The 20,535-nt window shown below is 48.8% G+C and overlaps 2 protein-coding genes across 3 annotated transcripts; both read left to right on the top strand.

Moving 5' to 3' along the window:
* The first annotated feature begins 3,846 nt into the window (after window positions 1-3,846).
* On the top strand, window positions 3,847-11,844 carry CCDC28B (coiled-coil domain containing 28B). The gene is given in 9 exon segments (XM_067533681.1): window positions 3,847-3,859; window positions 3,862-3,909; window positions 3,912-3,958; window positions 7,378-7,610; window positions 8,146-8,315; window positions 8,609-8,763; window positions 9,015-9,037; window positions 10,117-10,210; window positions 10,751-11,844. Coding segments are annotated over 8 exon segments (744 nt in total). The 3' UTR covers window positions 10,172-10,210; window positions 10,751-11,844.
* Window positions 11,845-12,625: 781 nt separating this feature from the next.
* IQCC (IQ motif containing C) lies at window positions 12,626-20,367 on the top strand. 2 transcript variants are annotated; one of them, XM_067533885.1, is made up of 5 exons: window positions 12,626-12,750; window positions 15,054-15,197; window positions 15,753-16,095; window positions 17,745-17,866; window positions 19,386-20,367. In XM_067533885.1, exons 1-5 carry the CDS (start codon window positions 12,703-12,705, stop codon window positions 19,425-19,427), a joined length of 699 nt encoding a protein of 232 aa, XP_067389986.1. In that variant the 5' UTR covers window positions 12,626-12,702; the 3' UTR covers window positions 19,428-20,367. The 2 variants fall into 2 exon arrangements, with proteins under 2 accessions (XP_067389986.1, XP_067389985.1); XM_067533884.1 differs by having other exon boundaries at window positions 15,750-16,095.
* The last annotated feature ends 168 nt before the right edge of the window (window positions 20,368-20,535 follow it).

Raw genomic sequence — 20,535 nt, 5'->3', positions numbered from 1 at the left:
GAAAGGGGCTGGGGAGTGGAGGGCAAAAGGGGGTGGAGGAGGAGACACTGCCTGACCTCCCTGGGCGTTGTGGCAATGGAGCCTGGCGCTATAGCCTGTCAGCACTGTGAGGTTGGGCGGCATCATCCATAAGGCTAGTGGTGAGCCTCTCCCCTCCGCTGCAGGAAATAGTGTGTCCTTTCCAACCAGCTGGGCTGCTTCAGGCCCTGGCAGCTGGTGTTCAGAGAGGGGGATTGTGGGTTATGTTCACCCAGCTGGGCCCAAGCCCTCCTTTACCAGTTCCTTACCAGATCAAAGGTGGTTCATCAGCTGGACAGTGACTGTTACTCAGTCGCAGCGCACACGAGTTGGGTGGTGGTTAGAGGTGAAATGTCACGCCCGTCGATTGCTTGGCAGGACACGTGCCAGGGAGGGCCTGTGCAGTTTGCTACCCTTTCTTTCCTGATAACCAGAGTTCGCCCCAGCTGGAAGCAGGATGAGCTGAGCCGTGAAAGTAACATGCTGAAGAGGTAGCTTTTTCTGTTCAACGTGCCAGGGTTACGAGTCGTGTCAGGGAGGGGGATGTGATCTTCATGGAAATATACGGCTGGAAGGGACCTCAAGACTTCACCAAGTCCATCCCCCTGCCCTGTGGCAGGACCAAGTAAAACTTGCTCACTGCAGTCTCACACACAGACCAGACCCGCCCCCCCCCCCGCCCCCCCCAACAGGCAGCAGGACCCCTTCCCTGCTTCTTTCATCTCCCTGCACATGTTCCCTTTTCCAAAAGCCTTATTTAAAGCAATGGCACCATAAAGGGTCAACCTGTTCTCTGCACTTCTGTTAGAGCAGGAGTTGTTACAGGCTAAATCATTGCAGCCTAAAACCCAAAAACATTTGGCAAGAAATTAAATGGCCAGGCAACCTCCAGCTAGCAGCAGGTGGTTTACAGCAGTGTTTCTCAACCTGTTAAGTAGCAAGTACCCCCTAACTTCTGAAAATGTTAACAAGTACCCAACACGGAATTTTTCACGGGATTTTATGTGAGCCATGTGTTGGACGAAGGGCTGAGTATATACGGCCGTGATATGACAGACGTCAGATCTAGTGTGGGTAGGGTTACCACCTTTATGCCAGGGGTGCACAACTCAAGTATGTCCCTGGGCTAGAGGTGACGTTGGCCAAAGCTAGGAGGCTTTGAGCGGCATGCCGATGCTGGGGAATATAAAGCGCCGCACCAATTTTTTTGCCATAGATTTGAAAGGAGAAAGGGGTGAGAGAGAGACAGGAAAAGAGGGTAACTGGTAAAATCTGCGGTTGTCATAGTTGTCAATTTCACTGACAATTTAACTGACAAAATTGACAAGTTTTCTGGGCACTGGGCCTTGAGCCAGGGAGGGGGGCTGCCACTGCCTGCCCGCCTGGGCGGTGGACGACTGCCACCCAATCTGAGCTGGGGCAGAGGAGGCTTTTGTGCCAGCTGGGACCCAGGGATGTGGGCAGGCAGCTGCTGCCCGTCTCTAAGCTGGGGTGCTAGAGGCTGCCCCTCAGCTCAGAGCCGGGGTGCAGGTGGCTGCCACCCATCTGCAAGCCTCGCTCACGAGACACAGGAGGCTGCCGCCAGGCTCCCACCTGGGAGCTGGGACCCAGCAGAAAGCAGGGGGCTGCTGCCCACCTTCCCCAAAAGCCAGCGGCTGCCACCCATCTCCCAGCTGGGAGCTGCAGCCGGGCAGGAAGCAGGGGGCTGCCACACACCTTCCCCAAAAGCCGGCAGCTGCTGCCTGCCTCCCCTTCACTCTGTTTTTCCCCGGGTACCCCCTGCCTGTGTCTTGCGTACCCCCAGGGGTACGCGTACCACAGGTTGAGAAACTATGGTTTACAGGCCCCTTTGGCGAGGGCTGGAAGGAATGGCTGAGTGCTGTAAGCATGAGGTTTGAAATCATCTAGGCCCCGCAGGCTTTACTCAGCTCTTTATGTGTCCGAGATAGATACAATGTGTTCTGTGCAATTAACACCTGGGAATCTTTCCAACAACCCCATAAAAGCCTTAAGAACCTTAGACCAGCTGAAGCTCCTAGAGCAATTTCCTGGGAGGGAATGGGTTGGTTGTCTTATCCCTGAGCCAGCCATCAAATTAGGAAAAGGGTGGTGCTCTGCCAAACTCTGGCCCCAAAATCTGCTCCACCTGCATGAGTCGCCAGGCAACACGGCTCAGGGTGCATCTCTGCTGGTGCAGGTGAGAGCTGGTCTCCCAGCCCAGGTGGACAGAGTCCTGCCAGCTCAGCCCAAGTTAGTGTGCTAAAAATAGCAGTCCGCTCTGCCTGGAATGTTCTTGTACAATAGGTGTTAACCCCTCATGCTTAACCGTCTGTTCCACCTTGTATTTACCGGCGACACATTGAGTACCTTTCCCAGACCTGGAGAAGAGCTCAGTGTAAATTGGAACGCTTGTCTCTTCCACCAACAGAAGCTGATCCAATAGAGATCACCTCACCTATCTTGTCTCTCTTAGATGAACGGGGCAGTTCACACCTCTCTGAGCTACTGTTCTAGATTCTCTGCAGACATAGCGCTGCATCGGTTACGCTTGGTTCACCGTTTTATTATTATTATTTTGTTTATTAAAATTGAGACTCAGAAGAACAAGATGACAGACTGAGTCAGCCCTGTTCTGAGCACTAGTTCCCCTTTCTATATAATTATGCGCACTTACCCACTACAGGCAATGCCTATATGATACAGTATACAGCAGGGGTTTTGCCACCAATGTCAGTGGGAGCAGGATCCAGATCCATGAGGCTGGGAGGTTCAAGAGAAATATCGGATCCAGTTTTAGCATGGTCATTATTTTAATAAATAGGCAGCGTTGTCAAACCCGCAGCTGCATATAATGTTCTTGATTTTTTTCCAACATTAAAAATCTGTTTAAAAACATGATCTACTTATAAAGAGATGATATTAATTCTACAGCAGGTGTACGAATAGTATGACTAGCTTTCTAGAATAATTCTACCAATATATAACATGGATGCTATATATTTTAATATATAATTCAGTATTGCCAGACGTCATAGTTCAGGGCAACTGCACCTGTATTCCCCCTCTATGGTCTAGCTAGGGCATGCACTCCAGGTGACTGGCTCCCTAGCTGTGGCCTCGCTCGGGTGGAGACCCATGTCTCTCTCCCTTCTGCTCAGGATATTTCCAGGCTGAATGGTTGCAAGCACATTTTATTTGTAAGGTAAAAGCAATACAGACAAAACGTATTAAAACAATAAAAGAACCTACACAAACTTTTCTCTGCAGCCAAGAGGGCTGGAAGCTTACTTTTCTTTTAAGCTGAGATAATCACATGACTCCATGAGCTGGGGCTTTGGGAAAAAATGCCACATGCTTTGAGACTGGAGATAAAATTGTGAGTGCTGTGGCAACACCGCATCATTTTAATGAGCCCAGGGGTTTCAATATACATTTCTGCTAAACCAGGGCAGGAATGGGATGGAGGCTCTGAGACAGCCTTTAGCAGCTGTGAGCTGACACTCTGGCCTGTGACAGAGAGAGACAGGGATCCTGTGGGCCAGCTTTTGGTCTCACACCAATTTTACACCACTAACTTTAATGGCCCTGCTCTTGATTTACAGCCTGTCCCTGACCATGAGATCAGGCAGGGGACCCTAACCACACACATGCCAACTCGGGGCTCACTCCCGCTCTCCTGAGACAGGTGTCAGGCAGCAGTTGCACCACTGAAGTCAGGGGATTCCCAAGCTGTCCCTGCCCCCGGTGACCTTATCTCTGGGCATCTGTGCTGCGCCTCTGAAGAGCCTGACTGGGAGGGAAGCTGAAGGAAGGGCCCTTTCCCTTTAAATGCAAATTGTTGCCGGGCCCGGCTGCTGTTGACACCGAGTCCTGCAGGGCGCTCTGCCAGCGGAGAACGGGGTCAGTTCGCTGTAGACTTAGCACGGGGGGTTCCTCTCAGGTCAGTTTCACCTCTAGGGCTCTACCGCTCCTGGCATGGCATGGTATGGCACGGTATGGAGGGGAGGGGTGGTGGAACGGAGCGGGGGCGAATGTTCCCTTTTGGAACGCTGCCCGGCTGCATTGTTGCTCTGCGGATTCTGTTCGGTGCCTGCTGCTGCTTTCTTCTGCAGCTGCTGCTGCTGCGGGGGGGGATTTTTGAAAAGGGGGAGGGGGAAGCAGGGAGGTTAGAGACCATCATGCCGGGGGCCTGCAATTTGCTGGTGGGGGTTGGCTAGTGTCACCTCGATCTCCCCCAGTGGCATGTCCTTTCTCTGGAAATTGGCTGCAGTGTAGCTAACCCCCCCCCCTCTCCCCCGTCTGCCTGTGATGCTAAGGGTGGAAATGAAAATAGGCTCTGGATCGGCTAATGCCTGTCCAGTATCTGGGGGATGGAAGGCGCTAAGTGGCGTGGATGTTGCAGTTTGTGTGTGTGTGTAATGGAATCATCTGAAATAGCTATCCAGGCAATGGATTATGGACCACAGCCATTTCCACACTGAACAAAGAGGGCTCTGTCTCCATGGCCTATGGCTGGGCTTTGATCAGGGCCAGTGGCTAATGGCTCCAGCCGAGGTGCCATTGTAGAGAGCAATGGGAAATGAGTATGGAGCAAGAGCATTAGGATCCCTGTTGTGCTTTGTTAAAGCTTCACAAATGGTGCGGCTATGAAATTCGGAGGGAACACCAGTTCTGCGGCGATGTCGCCATGCCAAGAGCTGGCTTCGGATTTGTTCGTTCAACCCGTCAAAGTGTTCGGGTGATGAATCGGGTCCTAGAATTGATCCAGTGTCATTAGGAACCCTAGAGTGCAGTAGAGGCTGGAGGCCTTCATTGGCATCGGGGCTGCAGTGTGCAAGGATGCGTTGTACAGACACACAAAAGCCCCGACCTGAAATGTCTAGTCTAGAGAGTTCTGCATGGCGCAGGGGAAGGGGCTGGAGCCCTTCATGTCTTGCTCAAAGGTTCACATCCCCTTTCAGCACTACATTATTGTCTTCATTTGGTGACCTCCTCTCAGCTGTATGTTTAAAACCAAACAAACCCTCTCCGCTGGAATTAGTCTCTGCTGAGGCTGAAGATTGAGTGGGCCATAGAGATTCAATTAATCTTCCCTGCCTGATATGATTTCCCCACACTCCCAGCACAGACTTGAGGAACACTGGGGTGAGTGAATCTTACCCTGCCCCAATCTATGCTGTACCATCTCTGGGGAGGCACATGGTTTGCTCCCTACGGCCCCTTTAGCCAAATTCTGAACAATAAAATAACAGAGAAAATGACTGAACAGAGTCTTTCATTTGTTCATTTAAATGTAAATTGTGATTTGTAAATAATCCTACCTTGGGCAGGTCAGAAATCACTTCCAGTAATTAAATACAATTAATCCAGAGCAAGTGTCATCAACACCCTGATCTTGCTTTTAAACCCCCTGCAAATGTCACTGACCCTCCCTTCTTCACCTGGGCTCAAACTCTGGGCTTTAACCTGCTTCTCCAGCCTGGCCTTTTCCAGTTTGAATATCCTGGGTCAGATCCTAGCTGGCGTAAATCAATACAGCTCCATGGAGCTCAATGGGCTGGGTCCCCAGTTGGTGTAAAATGGTGAACACCGGACTTCAATGGAGCTCTGCTGCTTTAGGCCATCTGAGGATCTGTCATAGGCGGTTGTTCTGTGCGGGTTGAGATTACACCTGATCAGAGTTGAATGTCACGTTAAAAACTAGGGTTTTGATCCTTCCTAAACAGTAACACTTCTATGCAGCAAATGGAGAAAAATTAAACAGCTGGTTCATTTTCTTGCCCCCACCACCCTGTTTTGTTAGAACCTTGAAACTTACAAATACACACACACAGAGTGCAATTTAATATTTTAGGGGACAGGTGTAGGAAGAAGAGAAAGTAAAACTCTGGGAAAGGCACTGGGGGGAGAGAGGGAGACCCAGGGTGTGTGCTTGTCTGGACGTGTGGGTATTTAAATATTTCTCCTCATGCCTTGAGAACCAAATAGATCACCTCAGGCTGTGATCTCATCCCATCTTGTAATCTGAGCAGGGCCAGGCTGGATCAGTGCCATGGGCACCACGCAACATAGAACCTGAGATTGTGGTTACTACAGCTTCTTGGCCAGTGAGTAGTTGTGTGTGTGGCACTCACTGTCCGCTGAGAGGAGGCCTCCAATGGTAACACAGGTGCCGCCTGTGAATCAAAGTAACTCTGACCCCAGTGCCCCAGCGTGGTGCTAGGGATCCTATGCTACCAGGGTGCTGTTGTCTTCCGGATGAGAGGCAAAACCAAAACAGTGACCTTCAGCAAGGCCAGGGCTGGGGACTTCCAGGGTTAAGTGCATGAACCACGACAGGACCCAGTCCCCCAGCTGGGACCTGTAGCAGTGTGCTGTCATCAGTGGAATGGGCATAAAGGGGATATGTAATACACGCTGAACAGGGGGTTACATGCACTCCTGTGTCTGGCTCCCTCTTATCCCAGAGGTGGCTGCATTTCAGTGGTGGGTGGTGTGACTCCTAGTTTGGCAGGCACTTAAGGATCCTCCTGGCTGAAAGGAGCAGCGTCAGTGGAACTCGCTGTTGCAGACGCATCCAGCTCATGTTAGCGCTCATGATCCGAAGGGAAGGACGGGGAGTGAAGCAGGACGGGAGCCTGGGCGAAGCGTGTTGTCTGGACCCTGCTCTATTGGTCATTTGATTCTGCAATTTTTCCTGACTCCCCCCCCCGGGCCCGTTTGCAGACACCCCTGGCTGCAGGAGCAGTTTCTGTAGAGGCTCTGGGAGCTGTTCCCACTCTTCAGAAAAATGCTTCCGGGTGAAAAAGAAAAGAAACCCAGTGGTTAAAGTGCTAGGCTGGGAGTCAGGATAGCCAAGCTCAAAAATCTGCTCTACTATACTTTTTGTGTGACCTCGCATGCCGAGTCCCTCTGTGACTCAGTTCCCCATCTATGAAATGGGGATAACACTTCCCTGCCTCAGGGGAGTGTAGTGAGGATAAATACCCTAAAGACTGTGACGTGCTGAGGTGGATCTGCAGATCGAGGGCAGAGAGAAATCTGGTAAATACTGAGCATTCTTTGTCTTAGACCCTACGTCAGGGATAATCCATTATTTTTTTTTGTCAAGGTCCAAATTACTTGGTCAAGGTACAGTCAAGGCCCAGAATTGAGAGGAAATAACAATAAACCTGCCCAATAATGATAAGTAAATAAAAAGATTTTGAGGGTCCGTTCAAAAGTATCTGGCAGGCCGGATTTGGCCCGTAGTCCATCTATTGTCTAGTCGTGCCCTAGGTGATCCACAAGGGGCAGCCTCTAACAGCGCTGCAAGACACTGGCTTTGTTTCCCTGATGAACCCTGTCTCTTTCCCTCAGTGCTCAGAGGTTCCTTGCTGCAGCTATTACTGAGTCTGTGACTGGCCCCCGCCTGGGGCTTGAGTTCCCAAGATGGAAGACAAGAAGAAGAAGAGGAGTCCTAAGACTGGCTTAGCTCAGCCTGCCCCTGCCAGCGCCCTGCGCAAGCTGCCCGTCCCCACCAGCAAAAGCACAACCTTCTCTCTAGGGCCGCCTCACCTGCCTTCGCCAAAGCAACGGGCCAAGTTCAAAAGGTCAGAGCTGGGGGCTGGGTTGCAAATGCTGCATGCCCCCAGGTCTTGAACCTGAGACAAGGGGATAGCACCAAAACCACACAAGCCACGCCTGCCTGAGCTACCCAGGGCGCTGGTTGTGCTGGATGCTCTGCCATGCCGGGCAGGCACTTGGGTGGAAGCCGAAGCAGCGTTCCAGCACCATCGCTTACTGGAAACCCGCTCCAGAAATGGGTTTTTTAAGACTGGAGCTACAGCAGCTCCTGTTAGCTGTAAGGAGCAGGCTGCTGCACCTGTCTCCCTTTTGTGGCTGGGTGCAACATGGTCACGCAGGCTAGCCCAGTGCATTGCATCCGCAGAACTGCTCGACTGGTGGCAGAGCCTGGCGGGTCTGTCATTCTGTGGCATGGGAGGCTAGATTGAGGCTGACAAAGCCCCATGAGCGCCTCGGAGGAAGGGCCCGGCAGAGCATCGCTCATAAAGAGTAGGAGGCTGCAGCTCTTGGCGTGGGAAGGCCTCCAGCCAATGCTAACGTGGGCGTGCGTTTTCTACGCAGGGCAAACAAGGAGAAATCTCGTCTGCCTCAGCCTGGGGGCAGTGGGGGCGCGGCGCTGGGGGCCCCTCTGCAGCACTCCTTCCTGACCGACGTCTCGGATGTTTATGAGATGGAGGGTGGGCTGCTGAACTTGCTCAACGACTTCCACTCAGGCAAACTGCAGGCCTTTGGTAAGCACGGGGGGCAACGCCGCTAAAGGGAGGGGTTCATCAGGCCGAATGGGGCCCTCCAAAACATCAGAGCCTGGTCCTAGGGGTGCTGGGAGCTAGGGCCACGCAAAGCCGGCTGGCACTGGAAGAGCTGGCTGATCTAGGAAGCTCCTGCTGGCTGTTGTATGATGTCTGGGGCAGGCCCCAGCCCATCTGTACGGGGAAGCCCTGGGAGAGCAGGTTAGGGATCTCCACTGCAAGGGGACGCGTCCTGGTGGCTGAGCGTAACCGGGTCCTTCTGCCGGGCGGCCCAGGGAAGGAGTGCTCCTTCGAGCAGCTGGAGCACGTACGGGAGATGCAGGAGAAGCTGGCGCGCCTGCACTTCAGCCTGGACGTCTACGTGGAGGAGCTCTCTGAGGACCAGAAGAAGACTGTGGCCGACAGGAACCTAGACCAGCTGCTGACTAATGTGAGTGGGTTTCCCCCTCTTGGGCTGATCCCTGAACCCTGCCACCTCTAAGCCTTTCACTTAGACCACACGGCTCTTCGGAGCAGGGACCGTGTCTCTGTAGTGCCCAGCGCCAGGGGGTCCTGATCCCCTCTGGGGGCTTCCACAATACAGATAATGGCCCCCTAATGATCTTCAGAGGCCCTGCTCCCTTTAGCATCATAGCTGCTTGCGTCACCTTGTTCTCATGGCGATTCTGTTTCCTTTTTCAGTTGGAAGAGCTCAGCAACTCCATGTATCCTTCTGCTAGGGCGCAGGGGGGCTGTGGGGTTCTTCAGGGGGCTGTTTTGTACATGCACAGCTGGGTGATCAGGCAGGGAAGGGAAGAGGGAATTGGATTGAGACACCTAAGCCCTGCTCTCCATGGTCTCCCCAGGCCATGGCACTGGACCTGAGGTGCCATCAAGAGATGCTGGTCATTCTTGCCAGAGACTCTAGGCAGGGAGCCCTGTAGATCTTGGAGACTCCTTGGGAATTGCCAGGGACTCCTAAGAAGCCGAGTCTCTGCTGGTGGCAAAGGTTTCCGGGAGAGGCTGTCATGGAGACATCTGTAGGACACCGAGTTAGAGGGGGGAGGGCTGGGTTGGAAGGGGCAGCCCGAGGGTGGGATCTGGAGGTGTGAGTAGTGTCTCTGCCCAGTACTCTGCCCATCAGATGCTTAGAGGAAGCCCTAATACACTGAGCCAGAGCAGTGATGGATGCTGGCTGGAATCCGCCGCTAACGGTAACCAGGCGCCCCCAATGCAGCCGAGTGTATGAAGGAGTTGGGTAACTGTGGGACCAGTTTGAATTAGCCTGTGGTACTGGCCACTCCTGGAGACAGAACCCCAGCCAGGGTGGCTTGGAGGTCTGATCCAGTAGGGCAAATCCTGTGTCGCTTGCTGTGCAGGATAAGAGGGAGTAAAACCTCATGCTTCAGGGTGTTGGCTGCTCTCTATAGAGGTCAGGAAGGAACCCCTTTTGCCCCCCATCACTGCAGTGCCCAGTTCCCCAAGAGTATTTTTCTGTTTTCTGCACAGATTAATGCACAGACCACGGCTGGAGGGAGGATACCAGACTTATTGGACCATTGGTCTGTCCCACTGGGGTAGGGAGATGCTATGTTCTATGGATCACTGGTCTGATGAGGTGGGATGCTGCATGGTACGAACCATTGCCAAATCCCATGTTCCTGTGCTGCACAGGCTACCAGGCACAGAGACTATCTCAGTGGGAACGTTTGTGTTAGGAAGTCCTGCCTCTCCCCCCAGGGATCATGTCAGTGATGAGGTTGCAGCTAGATGGATTCTTCTTCTTCCTTAACATAAAACTCAGCCAAAAGCTGCACTTAGCGGAGAATCCAGACCTGGAGGACAATCCCACGGCTTAGCTAGCCCTCTGTAGGCAGCAGAGGGCACTGTACAGAGATGTAAGGGCATAAAAGGCAGGGACACCCCTAAGAGAAGGGGGCTGGGGGAGGGGAATGTCTGCAAATAATTTTGTATCAAAATCCAGCATTTCTAGAGCAGCAGAAAGGCCAAACACTGTAAAGGCAACTTGAAAAGTAAACAAGAAAATCGTAGAGGAAAGAGACTCTGAGGTGGGGGTGGTCAGCACCGCTGGGTTTTCTCTCCTGATCCGTTCCCAAGTCACCTGTGACCTCGGGCAAGTTGCTTCACCTCTCTGTGCCTGAGTCCCCCTGCCCTCTTTTTAAAAATGGGGTTAATAACACTTTAGCAACCTTGTCTCAAGCTCTTTGCGAGTCCTGGATAAAGGGTGCCATATCCAAGCAAAGCATAGTTAATAGGAGAAGGAGCCTTTCATTTTCAGGCTGTCAGTTCCGGTCTGATTCAGCTTGGACCATTCAAGGGACTGTGTGAAATGAGTTTGGTGCATTTGTCTAGTTCCTAGTGGACAAACAGCTACATCACAAAACCTGCCGCTGTAACTGGCTTCCTTGTTTCAACAGTCCCAGCAGAATGATCAAGGCCTGAATAGGCCGTGAAGATTGAACTCCCCTCTTTCCTCACTCCCAGACGTTGTATCTCCAAGGTAGGGTTGTGAAACAGTGGAAGAGAACAGCCGCTAACCTGTGCAATAGCTGCAGATAAATTAAAATCTCTCTGTCTCCAGACCTGTTGATCTGGCAATTGTCACCAGCATGAAACTAACTGAAATGTAAACACAGAAGCAGCAAACAAGAAAAGCTCAGTACAAGCTTTTGCTGGTTAACCTTCTGTCTGCTCTACACTGCAGCTGCCCGTATGGAACTGAAACCACACAGGAGAAATACCATCAGCATGATATGAAAGAGTTTTGGGGACTAGCACAAACATTTCTGTTAATAGTGTAACAAGTCATCCACAGATGCTGCTGACTGATCCTTTTCCTCCAACGTTTTTTAATGGTTGAATTTTTGCAGTGATAAAAAATTGTTTCTATTCAGGGCTATAAATAACCCTCTTGCAAAATACCCAGGCCTTTTATGCAAACTCTTTCTATGCAGGCTGGGTGGTAATATTTTCAACAACGATAGAAGTGATGGCTTTGCTAGACCAGACAACAAAAGTAAGAAGGGAGGCGTTTAAACAGATAACATTTCTACACACATAAATCCAGTCTTAAACTGTTATACTGTTTCAATTTGAGACTGAAGGTGAATAGTTGAGTATATGTTTTATGTGAGTTTTTCTAGTTGTAGAACGTAGCATTGGATAATGAAATTGTAAATAAACTAGTTGTGATATTTTGCTGTTTTCAACACCAATTTAATTGATGTGTCAATAAAGAAGAATGGGTCGAAATTTAAAAGAAAGGATGGGGGGCCAGAATGCCTGGGTTCTATTCTTGCTTCAGCCCCAGGCTTGTGATTTTCTGAAATGACTAATAATATTGATGTCCAGTGTGAGACACCTTAATGGCGCCTGATTTTCAAAAAATGTTGATCATTTTCTGGCTTCTTTTACAGTCTCAGGTTAGGCTCCTAAATACTGAGGCTTGCTACTCCATTTTGGAAATCTTGTCCATAACCTCTCTCTGCCTCAGTTAGCCCATTTGTAAACTGGGGATGAGGATGAATGGAGTCAGGGGTAGTGGAGCAATGTTTGGAGTGGGGGAGCTGAGCACCATTGAACCAAACCGTAAAGGCTGGATAGAATGGAAACCACTTCAAGCCAGGAGATGCGGCAGCACATCTGAATGGAGTCATGCGGGCGAAGCGGCAGGAGACGCTCATGTGAAGGGAGCAGGGGGGCGGGAGGGGCAGTTTCTTGGTCTCTTGGAAAGCAGTTGGTTCAGGAGCTGGGCCCTCTCCCTACAGGGCAGGAGCACACACCCAATTTTGCTAAGGAGGGGGCCAGGTTACCGGCCCCGCCATCCCAAAGCTGAGTGGCTATGTGACCCCATGGGGTCGGTCACGCTGCCACGTGCTTGAATTTGGCCCAGCCGCCCCTCCGTCCTGCCAGCAGAGATGGGGATCTGCTGTGACATAACCTGGCTCTGGGGGGGGGGCTTGGGCCCCTTTCTCCCCCCACCACCACTGTGCCCCTGCACGGGGTCACTCCCCTCCACTGGCTAGAGCTGGGGGGGCCGGAGGGGGACCCTCAGCCTGTGTGGCACTTGGAGCGGGGGTCACTCAGCCGCCCTTCCCCCTGCTGGCCCCTGGCTGTCCCCATGCACAGAGCCCCACAGCCTGCACTGGATTGAGGTGGGACCTACAGTAATGGGTCTCCGGGCCGCAAGGAGACAGAGACCCCTGCAGGCTCTGAGGGGACACGGCAGGGCGGCGGGTGGTGGAGCCTGGAAGGGGGCGGGGCCGGAAGTGGACGAGCGGTACGTGTCGCCACGTGATGACGTCATCGGTTGGCGGCTGGAGCCCGGCAGGGCGGCGGTTGCCAGGCAGCGGCGGCGGTTCGGGTGAAGATGGCGCCGGAGCAGCAACGGCTGGTGAGGGGGGTGACGAGGCTGCAGGTGAGGCCCAGGGGCGGCCCAGGCTGGTGTCTCGCGGGGCGGGGCGGGGGGCAGGTATCGGGGATAAGGTATCGGGGATAAGGTGGGGGGCTGGGGCAGGCTAGGGGGCGGGCTGTATATCTGGGGGTGGTGCATCTGGGGCTGGGGCAGGCCGAGGAGGGGGTTGAATATCTGGGGACGATAAGGAGCAAAGCTCCCCTCGGTCTGTTTCTGCTGCTCCCGCTGTCGCTGTGCCCAGGATTTAGGACGCATGACGAGGCTTGCGATCAAACACCTCCCTGCCATACGTTGGGGCAGCACCACTAGCGCTGGCGGCCTGTTCTCTTACTCCGAGGCCGGGTTGGCCCCTCGGCTGCGGTTTCACTGAGGGATCACAGCTCCTTGGTGCTCCTGTCTTTCGTTTTTGCCGGTGTATTTCATGGAAACAGACACAACATACAAATTAGAACATTAGGGGCCTTGGTTGTGCCCCACTGATGTCAGTGGCAAAGCGCCCATTGACTTCAGAGTGGATGCATTTTTACCTTTATTCATGTAACTTGAAAGTTAATTCGGATTAAGGTAGGGTGTGAATTTAAAGCACAATAGCTATTCCTGTAGCTCCAGGTGTAGACAAGCCCTAATAAGGTGTGAGTAAGTCACGTGCTCTTTAAAGAGCGGATATCTTTCTGGGTCACTCTCATCCCTGGAGCTTTTTTTTTTTTTTTTAGGGTTGTCTAAAAGAAGCTTAACCATTGGTCTGTGGCTATAGGCCTGTAGGAGGGAAACCTATCTCCTCAATGAAAGAAGTTTCCCAAGACCTGGGATCTTACCCTCTGAGGAAGTGACTTGAAAAGTGCACTTGGAACTGTGTTCTTCATTCTATTTTAACAAATTTTAAAGAGACCAAGGGAGAGAATGTAGGCTTTGAGGAAACCATTATAAAACACACACACAAACATCTCCCTGTAGTGTTTGAAACCCACTCATTTTAGATCAGTCACTTTCATCTAGAACCTTTTCTCATTTGCAGACCCCTAAAAAATTTTGAATGGAGGTACAGGAAGTCTTGGGAAGTCTTAGACATTGTCTGTGGACCCCAGGTTGAAAATCAGTGATTTAGAAAGTGACACTGACTAGAAACAAAGTGAAATTGATGGGCTGTTTTCCCTGTCTTAGCTAAAAGAAATACAAGAATAAACAAATTATATAAACAGTAACAATAAGTTAGGGCCTGATACTGCAGATATCCGCTATTAAATATAATGCTCATGGCCATGAGTAGTCTCTTTGATTGAAGTGGGACTACCAGGGTAGTAAGCATTGTGCCTTATAGTGTTTGTAGCATTGGACCTTAAGATTTTATTAATGATTGTTTCAGTTTTAATAATCTAAGATGTTGTGAAGTAACAGTAATGTTAGGAACCATTAGGAAATGGATAGACAAAACAAAAAATATCCCAATGCCACTATATAACCCCGTGGTATACCCACACCTTGAATGGTGCATGCAGTTCTGGTCACCTCATCTCAAAAGAGAGATATTAGAATTGCAAAAGGTACAGAGAAGGGCAACAAGAATGATGAGGGGTATGGAACAATTTCCATGTGAGGAGACATTAAAAAGACTGGGACTGTTCAGCTGGGAGGATATGGTAGAGGTCTATAAAACATGAATGGTGTGGAGAATTGTGAACAGGGATGTGTTATTTACCTGTGACATAACACAGTAACTAGGATGTTACCCAATGAAATTAATAGGCAGCAGGTTTAAACATAAGGAAATACTACTTCAAACAACACACAGTCAACCTGTGGAACTCATTGCCATGGGATGGTGTGAAGGCCAAAAGTATAACAAGGTTCAAAAAATAATTAGATAAGTTCATGGAGGATAGGTCTATCAATGGCTATTAGCCAACTTGGTCTGGGACGCAACCACATGCTCTGGTGGCCTTAAGTCTCTGACTGCCAGAAGCTGGGAGTGGATGACAGGGGAAGTATCACTTACAGTTGCCCTGTTCTGTTAATTCCCTGTGGAGCATGTGCACTCGCCTATGTCAGAGGACAGGACACTGGGTCAGTTGGCCCATTGGCCTGACTTGGTATGGCTGTTCTTAAAGAAGGAAACTAATTTTCTTTGTGTGTAATATAAAAACATTACATGATACGATTTTCAATTGGATGGTGGCAGTCTTCTGTGTGATGGAGATAGCAGAAGAGTTTCAATTGATAGTGCAGGGAGAAGTTTAAATCTTCTCTGTTGGGAAACTTGGTCAACCATCTCTGTGGCTATTTAGGGATCTCTGTCTTGTCCTTCACAGGCTTGTGTCAGGGGTTATCTTGTGAGGAAGAGGTTCCAAAGTTTACAGGAAGAGTATGAGAACACGGTAAAAGAAATTGAAGGGGATTTGGGTCAGTTGCAATGGAAAGGACACTTCATACCAACGCCTGTCTTTCTTCAAAAGGTATGGTCTGTTCAGTTCATGGCAGTTGTTCCTAGCAAAGGCTGGCATTGCTGTTATGATGGGCATGTTCTTTGTGAATAGGGATTTCTTGCAAAAAGTTGAGTAGCTAAAATGGTACTCAGTACTTGTACATGTAGCAGGTAGTTTCTGGACTTCATTACCACACAATTTGTGCGTGGCTGCAAACTATGGTTCAACTAAATGCTATAAATGCAGCCATGTTGGGGAAACCTGGTTGTCCTCTGACACAATTAAAGCTTCCATCTCACAGTGTAGAAACAAATTTTTTATTAAAAAACAAAACAGTAGCTTGGATACAAACTGTTAATCATTTCCCAAATCATGATTATTTAAAACAGGTATGTGGGCAAAGTGAATTTCTGGAAAGTGGTGAGGAAAGTTATTAGAGTTGGTTACAAACATTGTCAGAATCACTCTACTAAAGCGAGATCCTCTTGGTCAGGAAGTCTAACCTTGTTGTGGTTTTTTTATTACTTCTCTTTATTCGCTAACTCTCCTCCATGTTTAATGTCTCAAATATTGTTTCTCCAGAAGCAGACGAAAGTAAAGCAATTAAGTGATCAAGAGACTGTATCCAAAGACCAGAACAACATAGATAAATGGCAGCAAAAGCTTTGTCCTCTTGACACTTCAGAACCAGAAAAGGACTGTGACTGTAGGAGTTACATGAAATATACTGTCCAGCTTCAAGGTGAGGAGGTGGTCTCAAGAGGTGAAGGCAGCAGAGTGAATCAAAATCCAGAGTGTGATGCAGATCAGTCCACTGGACAGGACTGCAGCTTGCCAGGGGAGAACAGGGAATGGAAGAACTATAGCAATGTATCATCTGTATGGAGCAGCACCCTTCTGGAGACAGGGTCTACTGCAGCCAGCCAGGGTAAGAAACTGGAATAGAGATACACATCATAGCCAGCAATCTGAACCCTTCCAGCATGGCATGTGTAACCTGGCAACATGCTCACTCACCTGAGGTAGGTTGTTGGGGAGACAAAAGCCTCAGGAATACAACAGAGAGACTAGAGCAATGTCTCTTGTATAAGAGATAGCATAGAACATAGTCTGGGCCCCCTCGTGTGAGTCTCCTGTTTAAATTCTCTCTTTCCCAAGATTTTGTCTACACTGGGAAATTACCCATTGCAGATGTACATTATTTAAAAGTAAGGACAAACCAATCTGGGTACCTCACCAGCTCAGAAAACTTGATCAATCCCTGCTTGGGGCAGGGTTCCAGATTTCTCACCTGGAAACTCCTCTTATCCAAACCCTCTAATTTTTCAAATGTAGGTTCAGTCTCCCAATGAGTATCACTTTCAGGGAAAAACACCACCTTATCTACACCTTTGCTTGCCTAAATAAATTCCATGTCACCTCTTCCATTAGCATAGGAGAAGGGAGATGTCCCTGCTATATTTCGAAGCTGAAGGTTGAGATCAGATTAAAGATTTTTCTGCAAAGCCTCTGAGCACAAACAAGCTAGATTTTTCCATTCCAAGCAACTTTACGCATATCCTTCAAGTTCATAATCTTGTTTGGGCTGTTAGGTTAGGAACAAGATTTATGTAGCTCTCCTTACTTCGTAGATCTAGGGATTAAATGCAGATCCTCAAAGCAAGTAATATCTCCGTGTTAACCTTTCTACATAGGCACCATGATCAAGGGTAGAATAGAGTCTAGGGAACCCTGTTTTAAAAAGATCGTAGGCTGTAGTCTTAGAAAACTATTGAACAAAATCCATGGACTATCAGAATGTAGGGATTGTACCCCAAAAAGCGTTTGTTTTTTATCCCGTTTGTGGACACATGCATGTGTTTTGACACAGTTGAAAGTAGTTTAGTATCCAAGGTCTCTCTTTCTCAGTGTACCAAACACAAGAAAATAAACAGCCTCTAGTGTAGCCAGAAAATGAATAATACAGGTGGCTCGGCCCATCTTTGCCAGCAGTAACCACACAGGAAAATTAACACATTTAGCTTCTATACAGTATGACTGCAAATCGAGGAAAGTGATTGCATTCCCCACATCTTATGAAAGATGCTCTAGAGGTTAATGTTTCTAAATAGTTTGCTCTGCATCTGTGTGCATTGGCTTGTCTTAACAGCCATGTTCTTGAATACTACAGTGGTGAAGGCAGTATGAGAACCTAGAATAGTACAGAATAGAATTTTAGTTCCAAATGGGATGACCTGCTGTATCCGAATAAGCCCTGGTGCAGAGTTGTCTAAAACTGCAGATATAGAGAAGAAAATAGTTCAGAGAGTTGTGAGCTGCCTCTCTTTGTTGCAATGGATTGGTGACTTTAAAACCTATTGACAGCAGTTTGTATGTTAAAATGGTAACTATTTCGCTGCTGATGGTTCTGCCAAAACATTCGGCTCCCCTGGGATTGTGGGTGGAATTTTGAGAAGAGTATCTCTTGCCCCAGTATGGCCTCTGAATACAAGAGAGTACCTAAAGGGAACATGGCTAGGCTATAAAAACAAACAACCCCTTAAACGGAATTAATCTGTATTTTCCATTTCTGTGCAGAGCTCCCATTCAAGGGCATAAAGCAGGAGCTGCCTCAAACTCTTCCTGACCTTCAGAGCTATCGAAATCACTTGGCCATGGAGCTGCTGTGGCTGCAACAAGCTATTGTGAGCCGTAAGAATGTAAGGGCTTGTCCTTGCCTTTTGCTGTGTTCAAAGATTGGGTTGTTAAGATGAACATTTGCAGAGGAATCTGCAGTTAATCACTGTGGTGGGGATTGGATTTCCAGGGTGAAATGTTCGTTACATAACAATTTAATCAGATGATGGAGGTGCATTTCTCTTCTCTGTAGGAGATGATCATGCTTAGAACTTGTACAGTGCTTTCCATGTGTAAACATCTGATAATTAGATGAAGATATGGCTGAGATTACCTATAGACATGTTACAAAGACTTCATTGCACTTGTAGAACGTACTACAGTTCGTAGTCTAAACCACACTTGTTTATCTAGATTATCCAAATACATTTTGTAAGGTAGGGTCTGTTATTTCTTTATTGTTATGTTTTCTCACTTAATGCTAATCTGTCATGAGTGCTAATTTCCAGGCATGGGTGAGAATTAGCAATGATCAGTTGGTAAAAAAATGATAGAAAAATGCTTATATTGTACCTTCCATCTGCAGGTCACAATGTGCTTTACAGATGTGGGTCAGGGTTATCACATCCATTTTATAAATACAAAAACTGAGGCACGGTGAAGTTCAATGATGTGCCCGAGATCAGATAGTTAGGTCAGTGGCAGAGCAGGGGTAGAATGTAGGAATCCTGACACTCCTGGAGGTCCCTTGCTTTAATCACTAGATCTCTGCCTCAGTTTCCCTCTCTCTTTCCTACCAAGATGTGTGTACAGAATTCTGTATTTTCTATGCAACAGTGGATGGGATTAGTAATGCAGTCACTGGTGTGTTTCTCACTAAGAGCTCCTGCTACTGAAGGACACTATGATGGTTGACAATCTTACACCATAACCTATCCTAAAAACAATTACATGTGGTGGGTATTCTGTCTAAAATGCCGGCTACTCTGCTAGGCAACCCAGCACCAGTAAACCTGGCATGCTGGGGTTTATTTCCAACTTTAGGCACAAAGGAGGACGAGATTTCTAGTGACCTGAGCATAGAACTAAGGGTAAGATAATCCTGAGTTACGTTGCTGACTTGCTGTATGACCTTGAAACTTGTGCCTCATTTTCCCTGTCTGAAAAATGGGGATAAGAAGGATATTCACCTACTCTGTATGTGTACACACAGGCAGGCATGCACAGATGGGCGTGCATGAGTGCGTGGTTTAATTATGTTGGTAAAGTGCTTTGTTGCATGTGACTATTGCTATGTGTGTACTTAGCACCATCCCTCTGCTCTGTCCACTTGCTCCTTTTGTGAATAGGCAGAGTCCAAAGAACAGATCCTTTGTATATTACAGTACTCAGCCTGGCTGTGAGCAAGTAGCCAGCAGAGGGAGGAAGGCACCTAAATTTAGCTCTACAAGCCTCAATTGCATTCCTCTCAATGTTTAAGCATTTCTCACCACATATGAGGACTCCAGCGGTAGCTGAGTAACCTCCAGAGACGGATGCTGCTCTGGTTTCAAGTCTCGCAGGATTTAAGCAATATCATTTGATTTCCTTTCTGTCTTGTAGTACTTGATCCTGAAACAAAGGCTGGGGACTCCGGAGCGATAGGAAACTGTTTCAGAGGGATGCAGAGTATGCTTACCTTGGTCTGGAGGAGCAGCGTTCTCTGGGACTGGCTGGACTGTGTCCCATCCACTGCAGCAGGGGAGTCGTTGGGTGAGCAGCATGAACTGCAGCTGGCTGGGGAAGACATTCACCAGAATAAGAGTTAGTGACAAGGAAGACATTTATTTCTAAACCTGAAAACTCTTGGTGAAGACACCGGTTCAATATCTGCCCCAGGCTAATGAGGACTTTCTACGTACTGAAGGGGTTATTACTCAGCCCTCACCCAGAAGAACCCCATTTCTGCCAACTGAGCCTGAGAGGGAAAGCTCAGACTGACTGATCATTACTTCATGGGTGGTGGTTTTGTGTTGGTTTTTTTTATGTACCTTTCTTTAAATGTCTAGCTGATAGTTTGTGGTTGAACTGAGCTGCAGGGAGGCAGGCTGGTGCTTTGAATCCCAGGAATGGGCTCCCCTCCACTGAGCAAGAAGGGCTTTCTGTTGTCAGCTTGCTGAACCATGTATTTGGAAAGGCTCTGTCTCCCACATACCATGACTCTGTTCCCAAGACTTGGAGATCCCAAAATACTTTATGGCCAAACTCAGGCAGAACACAGGCAGAGCGAGAACCACAAGGTTTGGCCCTTTGTGTACGGAATGCTTTATCTAACCAGATGCTTTTCCCAGTGGGCTGCTTTGACTGTTTTGTTCTAATGGGCAACTCATGAACATTAGAAAGGAATCCATGGGGAAAAATCCCCTATCCCAGACCCTTAACACTTCGTGAGTGCAGATGCTCTGGGTTCTGTTTCTTTTCATGTGCAATCATACACATATTTAATGTACAATCTGGAACCATTCCAGTGAAAACCTGTATCAGTTCCTGAACATGCTCATTTGTTCTCCATTTTTATTTCTGAATAAAATATTCTCTCTCCCAGGATTTGTCTCCGCATCTGTCCATAGGTTGGGCCAGATGTTGTCATGAGTCTTCCACATAGGACAGACACTACCCAATGAAAAGCAAAGGAAGCCTAACCTAAGTTGTAGAGTCACATGCTAAGGATGGGCAGAGGCTATTGCTTCAGGTGACACGGTATACACTGAAG

Source organism: Emydura macquarii, unplaced genomic scaffold (genome assembly GCF_026122565.2).
Source record: "Emydura macquarii macquarii isolate MOO-44397 ecotype Brisbane River unplaced genomic scaffold, CSIRO-AGI_Emac_v2 contig_3348, whole genome shotgun sequence".
Lineage (NCBI taxonomy): Eukaryota > Metazoa > Chordata > Testudines > Chelidae > Emydura > Emydura macquarii.
The sequence above is the reverse complement of the archived record's forward strand: the minus strand, read 5'-3'. Positions and strand labels throughout refer to the sequence as shown.

What these genes read in the sequence shown, in the direction of transcription:
- IQCC (XM_067533884.1), top strand. Translation starts at nt 12,703, where the DNA reads ATGGCGCCGGAGCAGCAACGGCTGGTGAGGGGGGTGACGAGGCTGCAG. An exon ending in GGGGGGTGACGAGGCTGCAG is followed by an intron (nt 12,751 to 15,053) that starts GTGAGGCCCAGG and finishes TGTCCTTCACAG; the next exon opens with GCTTGTGTCAGGGGTTATCT. An exon ending in GTCTACTGCAGCCAGCCAGG is followed by an intron (nt 16,096 to 17,744) that starts GTAAGAAACTGG and finishes ATTTCTGTGCAG; the next exon opens with AGCTCCCATTCAAGGGCATA.